At 44.8% G+C, this 20,175-nt stretch overlaps 1 protein-coding gene across 10 annotated transcripts; it reads left to right on the plus strand.

The window, feature by feature from the left end:
- Nucleotides 1–394: 394 nt before the first annotated feature.
- On the plus strand, nucleotides 395–20,124 carry LOC108600292 (serine-rich adhesin for platelets). 10 transcript variants are annotated; one of them, XM_017987770.2, is made up of 14 exons: nucleotides 396–707; nucleotides 6,299–7,004; nucleotides 8,328–8,583; nucleotides 8,675–8,929; nucleotides 9,016–9,247; nucleotides 9,309–10,267; nucleotides 10,324–11,212; nucleotides 17,213–17,585; nucleotides 17,645–17,812; nucleotides 18,385–18,552; nucleotides 18,677–18,714; nucleotides 19,098–19,119; nucleotides 19,345–19,359; nucleotides 19,452–19,544. In XM_017987770.2, the coding sequence occupies exons 2-14, from the start codon at nucleotides 6,462–6,464 to the stop codon at nucleotides 19,455–19,457; spliced, it is 3,924 nt and encodes a 1,307-aa protein (XP_017843259.1). In that variant the 5' UTR covers nucleotides 396–707; nucleotides 6,299–6,461; the 3' UTR covers nucleotides 19,458–19,544. The 10 variants fall into 10 exon arrangements, 9 of the variants coding, with proteins under 9 accessions (XP_017843260.1, XP_017843258.1, XP_017843256.1 ...); XR_001915184.2 differs by having other exon boundaries at nucleotides 395–707; nucleotides 19,098–19,359; nucleotides 19,452–19,535; XM_017987771.2 differs by lacking the exon at nucleotides 19,345–19,359 and having other exon boundaries at nucleotides 395–707.
- The last annotated feature ends 51 nt before the right edge of the window (nucleotides 20,125–20,175 follow it).

The following is a 20,175-nucleotide window of genomic DNA, read 5'->3' on the forward strand; positions in this document are numbered from 1 at the left end:
GAATTCGGATCTGCACTTTACGGGTTTTTTGGCTTGCAAGTGTTGCCGTTTTTATGACACTTGACGCGCTGCCAGGCTAACTGCTCAACATGGCCATCAGCAAAGCAACAGCAGCAGCAGCAGCAGCGAAGTTGAAGCCACATTTCAATGAACACGCTGTGCATTCAACCTGTAATGGAATTTCATTCATTTTTAATTGTGTGCATGTGTATTGTTGCTAATTGTAAACAGCTGTTGAGCACCTGAGCGCCAAAGAGCGCAGCAGCAGCTAAAGCTTTAACTTGCTCAAAGCTCAAGTGATCGCTGCGTAAGCTTTCGACTGTCGATTCTAAGGTGCTGGACGCTACAGCTTGATGCGTGACTCGCGCCAGTCAGTTGACGCTTTTGTTTAACAATATTTAAAGCAAACACAACGCGAGCCGCGAGTATTTTAGCTAAAGTTAAAACGTGTGTGTAACGCTTTAAGGTCAGCGGAAGATAAAAATTCAATAAAAATAAACAAACATAGCAAAGTGTGTGCATGTGTATAAAAAGTTAAAGCACAGACAAGTGCAGTTGAAAGTAAAGTTGGATGCTGCTGCTGCTGACTCAAGCGCTTGACAATTCAATGAGCAGCACTTGAAAACCGTAATCTAATTACGCTCAGACTACAGCGCCGTGTAGCCTGCAGCTGATAAGATAAACAGTCGCCGTATCTCTAACAAAAGGTGCGTTAACAACATTTGCATGCCGCTGCCGCTGCCGCCGCCGCCGCCGCCACAAACGCAATCTATGCTAAGCAAAAGCGCTGCTGTGCATATATATTATATTATATATATGACTATATATAAAGCTGAGCGAGCTGAGCTGAGTTTGTGTTGATTTCTTGGCTGTCGTCGTCATAGTTGCATTTGCAGCACAGTTATGCATATTAAATGTCTAAGCTGTTGGACTAGTTTTCGCTATTTTTTTTGTTTGCTCCCCCCATCAACACTAATACCCTAAACAGTTAGAGAGCGCACACGTTGTGTCTGCAGTTTTTGTGTGTGGAATTTGAGCGTTGAGCTGTCTAAGCCGCTTACGAAAACAAGACTCGAAGCCGATTGCCTACTAATTGTTTAAAAATTAAAATGCGAGCAGCTCTACATGCAAATTGAAACCTGCAGCAAATATTAAGTATACGCCGCCGCTACTCAGCTCGTCTGTCAGTTGTAGCTTGAGGCTGTTGCTCTACGGTTTACAGTTATTGCTAAAATTAACAAGCTCAGTTGTGTGTGTTTTGGGTTTCAGCTCAGCTTGCTCGCACTACTCTAATTATAAGAATTTAATATGTGTGCGTCTAATTAGAAATCTTGTGATTTATGCAACATTTTCATTTTCGGTCAAAGTTTGTTTATTTTGTGTGTGTGCGCGCTGCTGTGCATTTTGATTGGCTGCGCTTCCGTCTGCAGTCAGTCAAATATGCAAAATATATTACCAACAAGTATGTTTTACGCAATAAATTCATTCTTATTTTATTATTTGTCAGAATCAAGCAAAAATATTAAATCTATGAAAAGCAAAGACACTCGCAGCCAAGTGAGGGTTGTCAATTGCGTAATTATTATGTGCACATCAAATATATATGTATGATATATACATATATGGCTGCTTATATAAAGAATATTCCAAGTACGCAAATTGCCAAACAAACATGACTGAAGTTTGAGCTTCAAAAGAGCGACGAGCATTTTGCAATTATGTGGCTTGATTACGAGCTTTGTCAGTTGCTTGTAGTTTGCACGCTCGGCTGACGACTTATAAACAAAAATACTTTACTATACACAGTACTTGAAGTAATAATTAAATAGACGCAATTGAAATGCGTAGTGAATTACTTAACAGCATAGAACAGTGAGTTAATATGGGATTCATAAATTGCCATTGGGCAACTCAGTTATGCACAACATGCAAATGCAACGCACAATTGTTAATTTTAACCATGGCAGGAAGTTCACTTCAGTTGACAACAACCGCTGACTACTAAGAGAGCAAAGGCGCAAGAAGTTTAAGCACTGCAATCAGTTTTCACATTTCCAAAATTAAACAGCAACAGAGCCAGCAGCAGCTGTTGATATTTGCACAAATCTGAGTGTGTACGCAGCATTAAGTCTACTCTATAATATGTGAGCCATAATTAAGCAAATTGTTATGACATCATGGCTAAGACAGGCCACAAGTAATGTGTTAATAATAAAATGATTAACTTAATAAGCTACGTTTAGTTAGGCTATGACAAATATTCGGCTTAAGCTTAAATTACTTTATGATTGGCTGCACAGCAATGTTAAGTCGCTGTTAACGCGCTTAACAGCAAATGTTAATTAGAGAATTGCTTGCGTAGCTAAGAGTCTTTGATCCCCAAAGCACTTGCTGCATGCCACATGCCGCAACTGTTTATAAAGCGTTAGCCAGCTAAGCTCAGATGCAATGCACTCAGCTGAAAGTCTAGTATATATAATTATTTAAATGTATATGCTTATCAAATTGATGTTGCATGCCACACACACACACACACACAGTATATAGTTCCCACAACGTATTATCTACGATTTATTTCCACAATCAATAGCGCATTCGATACGCTGGGCAATTCTCATTCATATTCGCTTGGGAAACGCACTCATCAGTATTCATGCTACTGGCAGCAGCGCAGACTTTCGGCCAGTTTGTCTATTTCTACTTTTGCCTGCATTGCGCATACGCCGCGTGTGCTGCTACCATTGCTTATGGCCAGCACCTTCAGCTACGAGCCTGCTCGCTTGCCTGTCTGCCTGACTGACTGACTGCTCGACTGTCTGCCTATTAACGTGCTCATTTGCACAGGCTGCTTTGCAACTTTGCAGCAGCAACGACAACAACAACAACAACAACAGCAGCAACAATGTACATTTAAATTTATGATAACAAAAACCCGTTGACGAAACTTGCTGCAGCGCCAGCTGCAAAGATTTGCTAACCAAAAAGAAATAAGAAAAAAAGTACAAAAAAAAAGGATGAATTTATCACGAAAATTCAAGTGAAAAATATACATTTTTTATGCATTTACTATACGTACATATATATTGAAGCTGTGTGTGTGTGTGTGTGTGTGAGCTCATATGAGCTGGGTTTTATTTTGTGACTATGGTGCTGAAGCTAAAGCTGTTGATGCTAGACGTCAAAAGGGAGGCGGGCAGCTTTCAGCAGCTTTGAGTTTACTTTTTCCATTTCCCAGTGTCATTTTTGAAAAATTGATTTATAGCCAATAGTGCGTGGGCGTGGCTTTGTTTGTTAAGCGCCACAGCGGCGACGGGGCAGATCAAGGGCCAGACTGCAAGAGGGCAACAAGGCGACGGGGCGACAGGAGTTAGGAGTTTCCCCAGCGGCATAAAAACCTATCAAGTGTCCCAGTTACTATTCTTGCTGTTGCTGCTGCTGTTGCTGGTCGCTGTGCGCGTGCACTAGCTTTGGGGCAATGTACGTTTGTTGCCCCAAAGTTGGCTCAATAACGGAAATGGTTCAGTTTTTTAGCCAGCAAAAAGTTCAAATTAAGTTAAGGCCGTCTGGCATGCTCGGGCCATAAATTTTAAGCAATTGTTGCTCCAAATATATGTACGATATATGTTGCAAAGACAAAACGCGGCGGCTTCAATTAAAAAATATGCAGTAAAATTACATTTCATATGCAACAACAACGCAACAGTTGCTAGCAGCCAAGTTACTCCTTTGAAATGAGCAATGCGCACAGTTAACTTGACCTATGAACTATGCGCGCCTTTAATTATTTATACACAGGGTATAGCAACCACATGCACAGCTCAGCAGCAGCAGCAGCAACAATAATCATAACAACAACAATAACATTAAAAGCAACAAGCAGCATTTACGTAAAAATAAACCAATTGCTCATTTTTGCACATTTATTTTGCTTCATGAATAAAAGAGAATTTCACACGGCTGACTTCCGACTTCCCCCTACCGAAGTGAGCTCCAGGCAAAGCCACCACAGCAACAGCAGCAGCAGCAACAGCAGCAGTCTGTTGAGTCCGACATTTATGGTTGCCTTTCAGTGTAGCACAATAATTAAGCGTTGACTTGTTCAATTACCAAAATGCAATTGCTTTTAACCACGCTACGTTGGAATTGAGCCAACTGTTGTGAAAGACGCCAAGCGCTGCCAGCAAATATTTACTGTAGTTGTCGTTGTTGTTGCTGCTGCTGCTATTGTAGTAATTTGCATACATAGGTCTTGGCACTGTCAAAACTTTTATTTTGACGCCTTTGTATTAAAACTGTCAGCAACTGTTGGACGCGTATTTTAATCATGGCAAACTTTGGCCAAACTACTAGCAGCAGCAGCAGCCTCCACTGCCCTTAAGCCAACGAGCTGGCGCTGGCGCTGGCACAAGGCTAAAGCATTTTAGTGTTGGCATTTATTGCAACTGCCACGTGCCCAGTGGAAGCAACAGCGACGGGGCTGAGGCGCAGCACTGCTGTCGCATTCATTTAGGCCACAATTGAAATGCAAGGCTCAACTCGGCAGCACGGTAGAGCTCCTCGGCGCTGGGCCAAGTTGTAAGCGAGGAGCAGCAACAGCAGCAACTGTAGCACAGGCAGCAGCTGTTGCATGCCACATCAAATCGTTATGGGAATCAGAATCAGCATAGTAATAGGTAATGGTAATGGCTATTGTTATGCTTATGCATGAAGGCAACGTGCCACAGATTCTGGCACGTAACGTGCTGCTGCTTGTTACTTGCCGCTGTTATCTGCTAGCCACATCGATTAAGCCAGGCCCGAGCGCTGAGTTGTTGCCCGGAGTATTTATGCGCATAATTAGGCGTTGTTCAATTTACATATGCGACCAATCGCTACTCACTGCTGAAGGATTTGCCACGCATACAAAGCGCGGCATTAAACCAATTGGCTAACCAGCAGCTGAGGCAAGTGCAGCGGCAACGGCCACGGCCACCGACAACTGCAAGTGCAACAAAAAACTCCCAAACTGCTAAATTGCCTCATTATGTGCGAAAAAAGCAGCCAAAAAAAAAAAAAACAAAAGCACAGAGAACTTGCCACTTAACACAAAGGGCCACGTTGCATGAATGGAGGGCGTGCCACTGAAATTTATGCAGCACAAAGCCGCGTAGCAAATGTGAGTAAGCCAAACGACATAAGCAGGCATAAACAGAGCAGTAGCTGCATCCCCCAACACACACACACACACACACACAGAGACACATTCACATTCACGCAGTTGCCACATCCAATGCTGTGGGTGTAAATTTTGTTATGCGGCAAATGCGCCATAAAGCTAGCACCAGCTCCCAGCGCTCCTACCCAAAGGTTCTCTACTTACATTTGCTTCCATACATATATCTCTCACTTCCTTTATCACAGCAATCCTGCACACTCTGTCCCTTGCCATCCTCGCTAGCAGTTTGTTTGTGTGTGTGTGTGTTTGTGTGTCTGTTGCCGCCGCGTGCTTTGGGGATCTGCTGCAGCTTTGCTTCAGCGCGCGCTTTCGTGTTTGTATTTGTGTTTTTTCAGTGCATGCCCAACTCTAATAAAATTTAATAAAAAACGTGTTGCCTCGCATAATGCAACATCAATGGCGCCGCGTGGCACAGTCGCTGTTACTGTTAGATGTACAGCAGCAGCAAGAACAAAAACGAAACAACAGAAGCTTGAAAATATTTGTAATCAAATTGAATTCTGTTTGGGCTGCACTTTGATTATTTTCATTTAATGTTAAGCTTTGTGCAGCGTTTTTTCAAGTAACTTTTAATGCAGCGCGTATTTTTTAATTAATTTAATTGCAATTTGTTTATTGCCGCACTGCACACGTTTGTTTACCGATTATTGCAAAAGTCGTGACTGATCACGCTCCTTTTTAGTAGCTGTCTATCGGTAGATCAATCGATGAATAAGCTTGCGTGAGCGAATATCACAATAACGCCTGGTCACACTTAAGTTAGCTTGCATACGCAGAAGTTAAGGATCGCTTTAAATTGCAATAATTAAATTTTCGCTATGGAAAACAAACAAAAGCGAGTGTGGCAAATATTTAAGAGCAAGTCAAGCATAAAGCACAAGCGAAGCATAAGGTGAAGCCACTATAAAGACTTTTCTCACAACCTTTCTGTGAGTGTACGCGAGGCACCTGCGCGGTTTACCGCAAGTCGACCTAACGTTAGCTGCATATCAATATGCAATACTTTGGTTGCCGTTGGTTACCCAGGTAGCAAATATGATAACGATAACCTACTCAACACTCGTTTTCAACTAATTTTTACAGACACCGCCGCCGGCTGCTTGTGCTTGGCTGAGTTAGCCGCAATTGGGTCTGAAGCTGTCAAGAGCGCGTGTGTGGCAAGTAAATCAAGCAACGTGGGAGTAGCAAGGACAAAAAGGAATGCAATTGGAGTTGCATAGCAGCTAGCAGCGACGCGTACGTTTCCATGGGCAAGCGTGTCTCACGTCAGTCCACGTGCCCGAGTCCCGCACATCATCAATCTGTGCTGACGATTGCGCTGTCGCAGCAAGATTTGGACCAGGCTCACAAAATATGGCAACAGTTGACAGCGAGTAATGAATATATTGCCAGTCAAGCGCATGACAGGCCTTTTTATTACCACATAAGCAAGACTGAGCACAAGCAGCACGAAGAGAACGAGGAGGAGCAGCAAGTGGTGCTGCACATTGAGTCTATCTATAATCAGCTGGATGAGCAATTGAATGGCAGTGTCAGCTCGCTGTCAGACGTCGCTGGCCCACAGCGCTTTTATACTTGCCAGGACTTTTTGCTCGAGGAGCTGGCACAAACACTGCAGGAGCGCATCCCTTGTCAAAAGGCAGGCAGCTGGCGTGGCTTTAAACCACAGCGGTCAAGAAAACTTATAAGACACAATGCCTGGCAGCTGAGTGGCAGTGAAAATGAAAGAGATAGCGACAGCGATAGCTACGAGGAAACAGAGTCCGACGAGTGCTATAAGTCGCATGAGGTGAGCTTGCTTTATTTATGTGCAACAATAATACTTAGCTGCATGATAAACATTAACAAATGCTCGCTAACTAACCACAACTCACCTCAATCTTCCCTTATGATATTTGAATTTGCCGCTTAAGCTATTTTCACCACATTTAAATTCAACACGTACGGTATAAGTCAAGTCCAGCACCAGCACAATTAGCACACTATAGAGGGCGCCACATTACGAATCTAGGTAAAACAACCCTCATAAAATATTGCAGCGCACTTGTTTTCATGTCTAGTGCGCATGACGCAAGTCCCAGCTCCGGTCCAACGAGTTTCAACGCATACACGCAGCAAGAGCAGCAAGAATTTTCAGCTAGAATTTTCCAAGTGCTGCTGCTTAAGCAATGAGCAGCGCAAATTATACAAATTTTAATTCATAAATAACAAAAAAAACGCTCAAAAAGTGGCTTAATATACAAGCAACAAATAAAACTAAAACAATTAAATTCTATTGCATATTGTGCGGCGTTCAATTGTGAAAATTGCGTCAGTTGCTGCGCTGCAAAGTGAACGAGAAAATTTTCAAGGACCCTCTGCGTGTGTGCGTGTAGGTGTGCGTGTATGTACCTGCCTCAAGTGCAATTATAAATGGCGTAATTTATGCGTGTATTGGTGTAAACTTAAAGCAAGTGGCAAGTGGCAGATTGTTATTGGCATTGACAGTGGTTTATTGTTGGAACGTTCAAAACGGCGCACGTGTGTAATTTTGTTAGCGTTGAAACGCAGAAGGAAGCTCGCCGGTTAAGCGAGTGGTGCCTCTGCAGCAACGTGCAACGTGCAACATGGATGAATGCGACAATCTCGTCGCTGTCAATTTAAACGCACACGAGCAGCAATCGCAAGCCGACAGCAGCAGCAGCAGCAGCAGCAACGTGCCACAGGAGCTGCCACGAGCAGACAAAGACAAAGAAAATTTTGATGTTGCTGATAAAGCGCAGCTGTTGAACAATACCGTTAGTGAAGCTATAGCAGCCGAGGAAGACGACGCGGAAGTTGACGCGGAAGTGGAGGCAGTGAATATGGTAAAGCGTCTGTGCCACATGCCACACAATTTATAGTTAAATGTAGTAGTTATGACTCATGCAAGTAGTTTGATTTGCCACCCACTCAACACACACCCCGCACCCCCCAACATGTTGCAAGCATTGTGTGGCAGGCAGGCAATCAGGCCAACTGTCTATTGTCTAAGCGCTCATCACTTGACCCGTTTTTACTTTTTGTGTTTGTTTGCCTTTCACTTAAGCCTCTTTAACTAATGCTGTCTCGCTCTTATTTTCACACACTCTAGGGTCAGGCGGAGAGCAAGAAACACGGCGGCAAGTCGAGCCGTCGCAACAATGGCAATTTGAATGGAAATGGAAATGTAAATGGAACGGCGGAACAAACGCTGCACACCAAAGGCACCGCCATGTCCTTTGGCTTTCGCAAGAAGCTCAATGGTACACCCAAAAAGTTGAAGAAACTGTTGGAGGGCACAGCCAATGGCAACGATGGCCCTTTGGAGTCCACAGAGGCAGCAACAAAGGATGACAATGGCAATGCAGGTAAGTAATGGCTGCTTATAGCTTTTTAATTTGCGACAATTTTGTTTTAATAACGCGCCAACATGCCACCTACACTTGCCACCACCAATAGCCGCGCCCATACAATTCGAGAAAGTAGGCGTGGCCGCACAAAAGACAAATGCGAGCAATCGCACAGGTGCGGCCGGTAAACGTTTCGGCTATCGCGGCGCCATGCCACGTCCCGCGTCCACCGGACTCGCCACCACCAGCGCCAGCGAAGAAGCCAATGCTCAAAACAACAACCACAATGATGGCAACAACAGCAGCAGCAGCAACGCCAGCAACAACAACAATAATAATGGCAATGTGCAGTTGGTGAGCAATCGTAAGTAGCAGAAAATAAATTAAAGCAGCACTTTGAACTCACTCACACTCTATTGCGCTCTCTCTCTCTCTCTCTCTTCGACACAGTGAAGCGTCGCTCGAAGAGCGCACATGCTGGTCGCAGCAGCGATGGGGAGCCCAAAATAGCACAGCCCAAGACGCTCACATTCAATCTCAATCAGAATACAACCATTGAGTATCAGCGTCGTCAGTTCTTTGGCGAGATTGCTGACGAGCCCAAGCAGCAGCAACAGCCGCAACAGCAGCAGCAGCAACGCTATAACTACAACCAGCTGGCCAGCATGCATGCGAATGTCATGTAAGTGCCACACTGCATTAAATAAATGCATAAATTTAATGTTTTTTTATATTCGCTGCAGTGTTCGTCCCACGCCGCGTGCTGCGCCGCCAAGTTTTGCCAAATTCACGCTGCAAACTGTCAGTCTGCCCAGGCCGGAGTATCCAGTGGCCATCAGTCTTAATGCCACCACGCCCACAACGCCCAGCAGCAGCGTGCAGTCGCCAGTGCCGGCGCATAATACAGGCGCGCGCGCCAAGGACATTGCCACGCAGTCGCGTGCGCATCCTTTGACCTCCATACACGTGCAGCCCACCAGCAGCAGCAGCCACAGTCGCGCACAGCTGGACCAGAAGAGCATGAAGCAGCTGAGCAACAGCAGCACGCGTCGCGGCTTCTCGGGCAGTCGTGAAATCAGCGCCGACTCGGGCATTGCCAGCATGGACATGGCCGTGGACTCGTGCAGCAGCTCGGGCGGCAGTGCCAGCAGCAGCAAACGCAGTCGCAGTCGTCCGCGCAATCTGCAAATGATTATGAGCGGACGTCACACGTTCGAGGTGCGCGACATGGACGATCCGCCTTCAAGCGAATCGAATTCATTTGTGGAAACACTGGCGCTGCCCATGCTGCCCACACAGACTACGCCGCTGCCGCTAGTGGGTCTGGTGCGTTCCAACACAGTATTGAGTCGCGAGAGCTATGAGCGGCGCCAGGCAGACGCGCCTGAGGCGGCGGCAGCAGCCAAGCCCGCCAAGCAGCAGGGCGGCTCCGATGACAGCGAGAGCGTTAGCGAGGAAAAGCTTTTCTTGGACTCCTCCACCTCTGAGAAGAGTGCCAAACAAAGCGAAGCATCCGGCATGTCCTGGCGCCTGCAGGCGGGCGAATCGCTGGCCAACAATGACTGCAGCAGCAGCATGAGCATCAGCAGCAGCGACAACCAAGCAGCAGCCAAGGCGCAGCAAGAGCAGGAGGACATGTCGCTGGGCTTGGATGACTTGAGTTTAATGAACACAGAGCGCGATGTGCCCTTTAGCACCATATGTAAGTCACTTTGATAGCTAACTAGCATTTATAACTTAAACTACGTTTTGCTGCAGCTTCTTTGACGGAAACTGCGCCCGAATCTTTGCTCAATGTGGACAATCGCGAGCTGCGTCCACGCAGCTTCAACAATGCGCTCAACGAAAGCAAATTTGCGGAGCTGGCCTTGGCCAGCAGCAGCTGCTTGCTGCTGGATGATGAAACTTCACCCACAGACAGCTTGGTGAGCAGCACTGAAGAGTCGGAGGAGGCAGCGGGCAAGCTGCAGAAGCACAAGCACAATGAGCAGCTGCAGCAGCGCGACATCGATGTGGACATTGATGATATATCCCCAGTGCTGGAGCTGGAGCTGGACATAGGCAGTCGCAGTCCCAATTCGCCGGGCACGCCCACACACGCCTCGCACTCGCTTTCGCTGGGCTCGGACTGCGGCAATCTGATTGATGATGAAATTGCGGATCAGCCAGCGCTGCTTTGCAACAGCGAGGCGCAGGAGCTGGCCACAGATACGCCCACATTGATGGAAACACACACAGGCTCGCTGCGTTCGCTTAAGTCTCAATCCAAGGCACGCACTGCGCTGCAACAGGCCATAGAGCTGAGCCTGCGCACACCTGCTGCAGTGCGTCGTGCTGTGCTGGAGAGCGCCGAGTCCCTGGACACTTTGTCGCCATGCGAATCCATTTGCTCCGATGATCTCATGATGGACTTTGATCTAAACAGCAGCGTCGACTCCATAGATCGTGGTCTAGCCTCAGCGCGCAGTCGCAGCGGCACAGACTTGCATAAGATTGGCGATCAGCAGCAGGAGGAGCAACAGGCAGAGACCGAAGCGGAACTGCTCGCCCAGCTGGAGAGCCAGGGCAGCGATGTTATGAAAGAGCTCAACAGTTTGCTGCGCGTGCGCATGCAACGTCATGGCGCCAGCCCCAGGGAACGCATCAGGTGAGTCCATTCACTCCCAGGCACACCCAGGCCCCATTACTTGTAAACTAATTGTATTGACTGCGTCCCAGTTGGGCAAGTTGCCAGCCAGCAGCTCACGTTGCGCCTCTTTGAGTTTTGCTTTGATTAGTCGAGCGACTGGCACATGGCCAGGCACAGCATCCAGGCCAACCCCACACCATGCCACACGCCCTGGCCACTTGAAAGCAATGCAATCCAATCTAGTCAAGCAGCCAGCGGCCCCCACCCCACCCCAAATTGACTTGGAACTTAACACTAGAAAGACCTCAAGTGTCTTGCATAAGAAAACTTTAATTGAATTGCATAATTTCAATTAAGTTTACAAAAGTTTTGAGCGCAACTGTGACAAAAGTTGATTTAATTGTTTACAATTCAATTAAAAATCGATTTGTCTAAACTGTGTTAAGCTTTTTGCCAGCTCAGCGCTTTGGCATTGGCCCCCGTTGCATGCCGCACGCTGTGAGTTGAAAATTGAAATTAGCCCGAAAATTAGACAGACAACATTGAGGGACAGGTTGAAATTTAAAAGTTACCCCGCGCCGCGCCTTGGGTAAAAGGTCGCATCTGCAATTGCCTTCCATGCCCATTAGGCAAACGTAACCACCAACTATAAGGCTATAAGACATTCCCACTAGCGATTGCCGTTGCCAATTGGCTGCGCTAAATTGTAATGTTTAAGCGTTTGCTACCACGAAAGCGCAGCGCATTCTGGCCAGGCCAAAAGCGAAAGAGGCAACGGCACTTGGCATTTGAGAGTTTTTGCCTGTTCGGTCGTGTCTGCATTGGTCTGGTCTGGTCTGGTCTGGTCTTTGGCCAAATCGTGGTTGTTGCTTAAGATAACATTTTGACTTTGGCCTGAGACTTGATGGCGAGTGCCGCATTCTTTTGTCATGGCAACAGCAACACAACAACAACCGGCAACAGGCACGACCAACCAACGACGACAAAAAGCCGTTTTCTTGTTCCAGCCAAAGTTGGCTGAAAAGTTTGTTGTGGCTGCGGCGGCGGCATTTTTATTGCACTCGCAAGGAAAAATCAATTGTCTGACCATGTGAACCTGTTCCGACCGCAAACTAACTGGCTTCTCCACATGGTGTACCTGCCAGATAGATACGCATGCGCATGCGCCTGGGGATTGCCTTTTTCCACTCTGGGTTGCTTGGTATTGGTGAATGTGGCCATAAATTGTTGTTGCTGCAGCAGCGGACAACAACCCACGGGCGCCAAACAGCTGCACAGACTCAAACACACACACACACACACACACACACACACACATACACTTGCAGTTGTTGGAGCAGCCATAAGTCATATGCAAATACATAAACCACGGGCGCCCACATTTCGTATATTGATCTTGGAGCCAGTCATGACTCAGCGCTGCACACTGAGTGGGTTTAGCTCTGGTTACGTTCCAATCTGGCGATCAGCAGCTGCCAACTGATCTTTAGCTTCATTTGTTGTCAACCATCGATGCTATTAGCTGATTGCTCTTGGCTCTTTGTTAGAGCTTTCTTTTCTAACGGCCATGCCACACACTGCGCTGCAGTCTAAGCAGCTCCCATAGCTACCATACTTAGCATTCTTGCTGGAACGTTGTGGAATTGAAACAGTGGTAGCTAAGTTGGCATGCGCACAGTGGTTGCTGAGGCAATGAAAACTGCATGAAAATGCAATTACGTAATATAGTGAGAAAAACTATTAAATCTATATAAAACATAAAATATTGGAGGCTTTGAGGCTACAAATATTTATTAATAAATAAATCTAATAAGATTGAAGTGCTTAGCTATATTAAATTTAAATTAGGTGTTTTTACAATTATTATTATTTAGTAACAATGTCATGTATTTCATGTAAATCTCATTTAACTTCTCTAACCTTTGTCTACTGCTTTTACTTCCTTTGTCAATCTCCTCCTGTCAAACCGCTGCTACTGTAAAGCTGCTACTAATACATTATCAAATAACTAATAATAAATAAAATCATATTAGTCAATCTATAGTTACCAGTTTTGTTGATAAAAAAAACTTATTTTTAGCTTATAAATTCCAAAAATCTTTTCTAAATTAAATTCAATGCTTCGTATTTAATTTTGGCATTTATGTTACCAACTCTTGTATATTAATTAACATTTTAAGCTTGTAAGCTTGCTTACTTTTTTCCACCGCTTTTGCCCCACTGTGCACTTGTTCCATTGCCATTGCTGTTTCAGCCTTGGCGCTGGTGTTTCAACTTCAAATTTAGTATTAAACAAGATCTCAAAGCGTGCGGTGTGTGGTTCGTTGCACGTTCGGTGTGTATCGTGGGTTTTTATAATTTATAGACTTTTGTGTTGTTGTTGTTATCAAAGAATAATCGGAATTTTGTTGGGACGCATGTTGTGCAAGAGTTTAAGCTGCGTGGGAGTTGCCTAAGACACACACAAAGCTCAAGTTAATTACAGTGTTAGCAACAAGAAAGAGGCAAAGCCAGGCCCGCACTTGTGCCTGGCGCTGACTGACGATACGCACTGTTGCCTTTATACATGCCACTGCCACAAATACGCGCTTCAACGCCGACAGCAGCAGCAACAACAACAGCAACAACAACAAACTGGCAACGTTTATTATAAAGACGCGCCGCAGGCACAAGTGTCAATGGTTTTTGTGTGAACTGTTTGTGCAAAAAGTATAAATAAAAAAAAGCAAAAAAAACAATATTGAAAACAACTCCAAAAGCGAAGCGAAGCTTTGTAGCGTTGGCGTCTGTGTGAGTAGCAAAAATACAAACTAAAATACGTGAAATAAAAAATATGCTAATGATGAGCACGACGTAATCAAAAGAGCGACGGACCGACCGCATAGTTGGCCAAGAGGAAAACACGCCGCACACAGTTTTGGGTCAATTTCCGTTTTTGAACTTGCGTCATTTGATATGCAAGCGAAAATGCAATCAAATTAACAAAGCAAAGTGTGTCAAATGCAAATGCAAGCAGCAGGAAGGGTGGGGGGTTGCCTTGTTTTGTTGACCATAAACGTAACAAACGCTGAAAAGCGCAAGAAAACTGAGAACTGCAGTAGCAAACGACTGCGCATTGAATTTCAAGTGTGCAAATGTAGATGCCAAAGTGTGCAAACAACAGCTACAGATACTCAAGCTACAAGATACAGATACGTCAAGGTAAAACGCTACCTGCCAAGTTCTTTAACCCGCTCAGTGCAGAGTCTGCGTCTCTACCTGGCCACTCAACTTGATCCATGCCACAAGCAGCCAACTGCGTTCTCAGCGCTTTAGCCTTAGCTGTATGTGTGTGTGTGTGCGTGTGTGCGTGTGTGTGTGATTTGTATCTACCTTTTTTTATGAGTTTGGTTATTAACTTGAAGCTCTGACCGCAGCAGCAGCCTCAAACATTAGCGGCGTCTGCATAGCAATAGTTTAATGCACTTCCTAGCTCAGCATGACAAATGAGCTTTCCACACACACACACACCACACACACACACACATGCATACTTCAATTGATAAGTGCCGTTAGACGCGCCGTCAACGCCTCTGCATTGCTTTTTGCCTGATTGTGCTTGCATTTTATTACTCTAGACCTCAAGCTCTTGGTTCATTGCTTAGTTTTCTTAACAATTTTTTGTGTTTTGCTAGCCACGTTGATTGCTTGTCATTGTGGCTGCTGCTGTGGCAGTTGCAATTGCAATTTACAGTGGCGACAGTTGCCGTTGGCTTGCAATAACTTCAACTTCATTAGCTTGCAACTGTGGCAATATAACGAGCATTTTGTCGCTCCGCATTACAAATCAACATGCATACACTATAAATGTCTGCAACGTCTGTTCGTCCGTCCGTCTGTCTGTCTGTCTGCATGAAATTTCCGGTGCAGCAGTTGTGCCAAGTGCTTGGGCATTGTTTTGGTTTCAGCACACACATACTTAAGAGTTTGCTTCAACTAAGTATATGAGCGACTATAGTAAGTATACGTTGAGCTGCACTAGCGTGTGAAATACTTTTACAAGTGCCCCCCTCATTTGAATTAATGTTTTATTTGAGTTGCGTTCAGCAGCATTTGCATATGAAAGTTAAGACAAACTGAAAGCCGATACAGCAGATGTTAGCACTGTAAATCGATCGTTGGGAAAAACGTTGAAAAATTCTACAAAATAAACAAATCCATATAAAGTAGCGCGTTTTAACCTACATTTTGTGCTAGTAATCAAGCGTTTCCGTTGGAAATTTATTTAACAAATCATCATAACTTTCTAAAGCTCCTGCATGTTCCTAAAGATCTTCAGTTGATTGCTGGTATAGCTGCCCTTTAGTACAGCTGGCAGTGAATGTTGGTGATTTTATTAATGAACTGCCAGCAATTGTTGATTTTATTGGTGTTAGTAGAATTAGAGCTTAAAGAAATTTCATTAAAGCATTGGAATTCGAAATGTTGTTGGCTTGACAGTGAATATTAAGGTTTTGTGCTGGTGACTGGTAAACAGTGAAGTGACTAGCTGTTCAGCATTATCAGTGATGTGGTAGCAATTGCTGATTTTATTGGTCATAACTTAAAGTTTGAAGGCGTTTCATTCACACAATTCCGAATTCCAGTTGTTGATGAATTTACTATTGATTGCTAATGCAAACAAATTGTTGATAGCCAATATTAAGTACACCAATGTTTTGTATTGGTGAACGGCAAGCAGTAAAGTGACTACTGTGACTAGCAATTGTTGATTTTATTGTTGAATTCGAACTGCCGCTTTGCTATTATTTTAGAATTAAAAGCAAAGCGCGCAAATGTTGGTGAATTTTCTATTGATTAGTAATGCAAACGAACTGCTGACAACCTTTGACATTTGCCAATAATTTCTATGAGAGCTAAAAGCAAAACTAGTAACCGCTAAACAGTGAAGTTCATAGTGGTTCAACTTTGAACCGTACTAAAGGGTTATGCAGCAAATGAAATACAAAATAATTTCATGCTTAATGTTTTTGCACACACACAAATTGCGCATAAGCGAATTATTTTTGGCAAGGCTTGTCTTTGAGCTCTCTTTTGGCCATTACGCGTCACTTTTGCTTTCAGCTCAGCTCGCGCTTTTTCTCTGGCTGGGCTAATTAGGTTGGTTGCTCGGCGCTGTGAAAGTCAAACAATTTGTTTAGTTATTTCAATATTCGCATGCGAATTGGCTATAAAAGCGTAAGCTTATTGTTTAATGCAAATTGTTGTTGTTGTTGTTGAAGGGCAATTAATATTATTATAATGTGGCTCGATAGGCTTGTTAACATTTATATTGTTAAAAAGCGCTCGAGATATTTGTTTTGCTCTACGGTTTGTTTAAATTATGCCGTGAAATATATAATAGCATGTGTGACGGCTGCCCCCCCGCTACTCCCCCCCTCTCGCTGACAGCAAGTGCAACATACACGCAACAGTTGACTTTCACCAGCGGCAACATATTTTGTGTAGCTCTCGAGGCATTGGCAGCTTTGGATTTATTTGTTGCCACGTAACTGGCTTTGAGCCCAGCAAACGCATGCAGCTTCCACAGCACCCCACCCCACCCCCCAACTGCGTTTTCACTTTCATTGTGGGTCGAGTTAATTAAAACGCGCCTTGGCTTTGCCTGCAGTTGGCTGCATTAAATATTAACAACCCCCAATGACAAAAATAAAAAGTCTACACCAAACTCAAGTCTACACACAGCTGTTGGGAGCAGTGCGCATGTGTCGATTGTGTCATCGTCATGCAACTTGCCACATGCGTTTTAGTTTGCCACAAACATGGCCACATCCGCGAGCTCCTCGCCCAGCTGTGTGCGCCGTCTACGCACGGATCTAAAGACTTCCGAAAATGTGTTCCTAACGCCGCGTGCTCGACAGCAGCAACAATGCTGCAGCGCACCCACTGCCCATGCTACATATCTAAGGTTGCGCCACACGCCGCCGCTTGCCGCAAGCAACAGCCACTAAACTCTCACTCTCTGCTCTTTGCTTACAGCGCCAAGTTGCCCGCGCGTGCTACACGCCTGCTGAATCGCTCGCGGCTGCAGGACCAGCAGCAGCAGCAGCTCAACGGCAACGACTCGGACAACAGTCTGCGCTCCACACACAGTGGCGCCTCCGCCGGCCGCAAGCGCAGCACAGCCGCCTCGCGCGCTTCCAACGCCAGCTCCACCTCCAGTCTGCCGCGACGTCAGCAGCTCTCGCACTCCGCCACAGCCGCTGGCAGCGCACGCAGCGTGGCACACAACGAGCTGCACAGCTCCTCCGACGATCTAATGTTGTATGACAAGTCCTTTAGGAATGCCATGATACAGGATGTGCTGCAGTTCAAGAAGCAGCTGCTGCGACTGCGACGCATACTGCAGGAGGTAATGACGCAAGCTCATTTATGTTGCATGCCACATGCCTAAACAATTTACACTTGCAGACCGAGACCTTGAATCCCTTTGAGCACGACAATGCGCAATTGTTTGCAGCCTGTGGGTTGGATGGCAAGCAGCTGAATGACATTGACTTGGCCAGTTTGACTTCATCCACTACGGAGGATCCGCTGCTGGAGCTTACCGATCTACGTAGACAGGTGGTTTACCTTCAGGTATTTGCACGTTCTATGCATTTGCGTTTTGTTTGTTATATATAATTTACGATTAGGCCAATACTCTTCACCCTTAGCGCTCTGAACAACGAACAGGAAGAATCTATATACATATTTAAATTCTTAATATGCATATTGCTGTTGTCTATTCCTACCTAGTTAGCATGTTCTATATACAACTCTATGCTCTGATATGCTTTTGTAAACGTCTAATTTACATACAAAACAGCACACAATACACAACAAATAGTTTTATTTATTAGCTAGTTACATTAACTATAAACCCACAACAGACCTATATACATATCTATATATATCTAGTTGTTGTTTAGCTGCAAATTCCGTTAAAGCGAACTCGTTAACTTGCAAAGTTGCTCATTGCTTAGCTCAAGCATAAACTTAATTGTTGCAAATTGCTGTCAAATTTAGTTCAACGGAATTTGTTGCATGTCTCTGTATGTTTTGTTTCTTTTATTAGCCTCACGCTCTGAGCTTAGCTGTACTCATTGAATTGCAAATTATTTAATTTTTGGCATTGCACTAACTCTCAATTGTTTGCGCATCTAACACAGGGTCAAGTGGATGATCGTGATCGCACCATACGCCTGCAGCGTGATCTCATCGAGCAGCTGGAGGCAGAGAAGCGTCAGTCCCAAGCGAGCAGCAGCAGCAGCGGCGGCGACGCCAGCGCCAGTTTGGCCAGCAAGGAGCTCATCAGCATGGCCACACAAACGGAGCGGGTGCGTGCTCAAGTTTAATCATTCATATGTTTGTTTTTTTTTTTTTTGTTGTGCACAACATTTGACTAACGGCAGGTTTTTATTTTCTCTTGTCATCCATTTGCCGTTGATTGCAATTTCACAGACACGTCCACTTGCCATTGGTGCGGAGGGTTTGTCCAGGTAGGCGCTATACCCGTTCATCTTTCAATTTATTGCAATTGTTTTAAGTTTGGTTTTGGTTTTGGTTTGCGCTGCTGGCTGCTTGCAACAAAACTCTAACAAATTGTTGCTTGCGGCTGGTTTCATGCGCTGCTGATTTTTTGGGCAATGTTGCAACTTGCAAGTGGCATGCAAATCAGTTGTTGCCGCTTGCCGCTTGTTGACGTTAATGGCAACAAATTGTAATGGCAGCGGCCTAATTTGCAAACTAACGGTTAACAATGCAGCGCGCCGTGGGTGTACAGTGAAGCCTGCCAAGTGCAACAAAATGTTAACTAACCAGCAACAACTACTAACGCACTCATTTCCTAACACGCTGCTAACACGTCGGACTAACTATATAGACTACAGTTTGGGGATCAACAGGTACTATTTTGTGATTTCATTATGGCCATCATAGTGCTCTGTGCCATCAACTTGTTATGTATTTTACACCTAAGCTATAACTGTTTAGATTGCAACTATTGCAAATAGATTGTAACTAACGAACTAACAATAAGTCTAAGTTAGCTTTAAGCATTGAAATATTTGTTGCATGCCACTTAACACTGTTGTTGTTAATCATTTTAATTGCATGCGGCAATTAAACAGTGCAACACTAACCAGGTAACAAGCAGTAGTAACAACAACAACAACAACAAAAGCAACTAAAAATTAATATAAGCATTAACTAATCTATATACGATATATATTCACAGAAGTAAGCCCGAATATACAAGTTATACCACGCACTTTCCAACGCTGCGCTTGCATTGCAATGATTCCACGCTGGCTGCAACAACAATAATACGCCACCAGCCACAAGAGCACAACAGCAACAACAACAACAACAATAACAACAGCAGCAGTAACAGCAACAACAACAATTGTCGCGCGCTTAGCCAGACACGTCGTCATACCATCATCTCCACTACATTGACCAACTATAATCAACAACTGGCTGCAGCGGCATATCCTCGACGCGCCTCCATAGGCTGGGACAGCACAGAATCCCCCGAAGCAGTTCCAGCGCCCATTGCTCATAAGCCTGTGCGCATTACACTCATTGGTGAAGCGCTGCCGCTACAAAATGGCCACAAGCTGGCGCCGCAAAATGGCGTCAAGGCGGCGCGTTCATTTTTAAACAATTGTCAGAGCAGCGTGAATGCAAAGTCGGGCAGCGACTATCAGCCGTTATACAACAGCAATAAGATGACAAACCCAACCGTAACTATAGTCTGATTTAGTTAAAGATTGCCGGCCGATTACGCCCAAAAACCGAAAACAGAACGCACAACAAACAAAGCTACAGTTACAGGCAACAGCACTATAAACAATAAAAAAATATAGTTTAGTGTAGTAAATAGAGATAAATATGCATAATCAAATATTTATATTTACTTACTGCGCTTAAATATATTTGCAGTCTTACCAAAATATATA

This window comes from Drosophila busckii, chromosome 3L, assembly GCF_011750605.1.
Source record: "Drosophila busckii strain San Diego stock center, stock number 13000-0081.31 chromosome 3L, ASM1175060v1, whole genome shotgun sequence".
NCBI classification, from domain to species: domain Eukaryota; kingdom Metazoa; phylum Arthropoda; class Insecta; order Diptera; family Drosophilidae; genus Drosophila; species Drosophila busckii.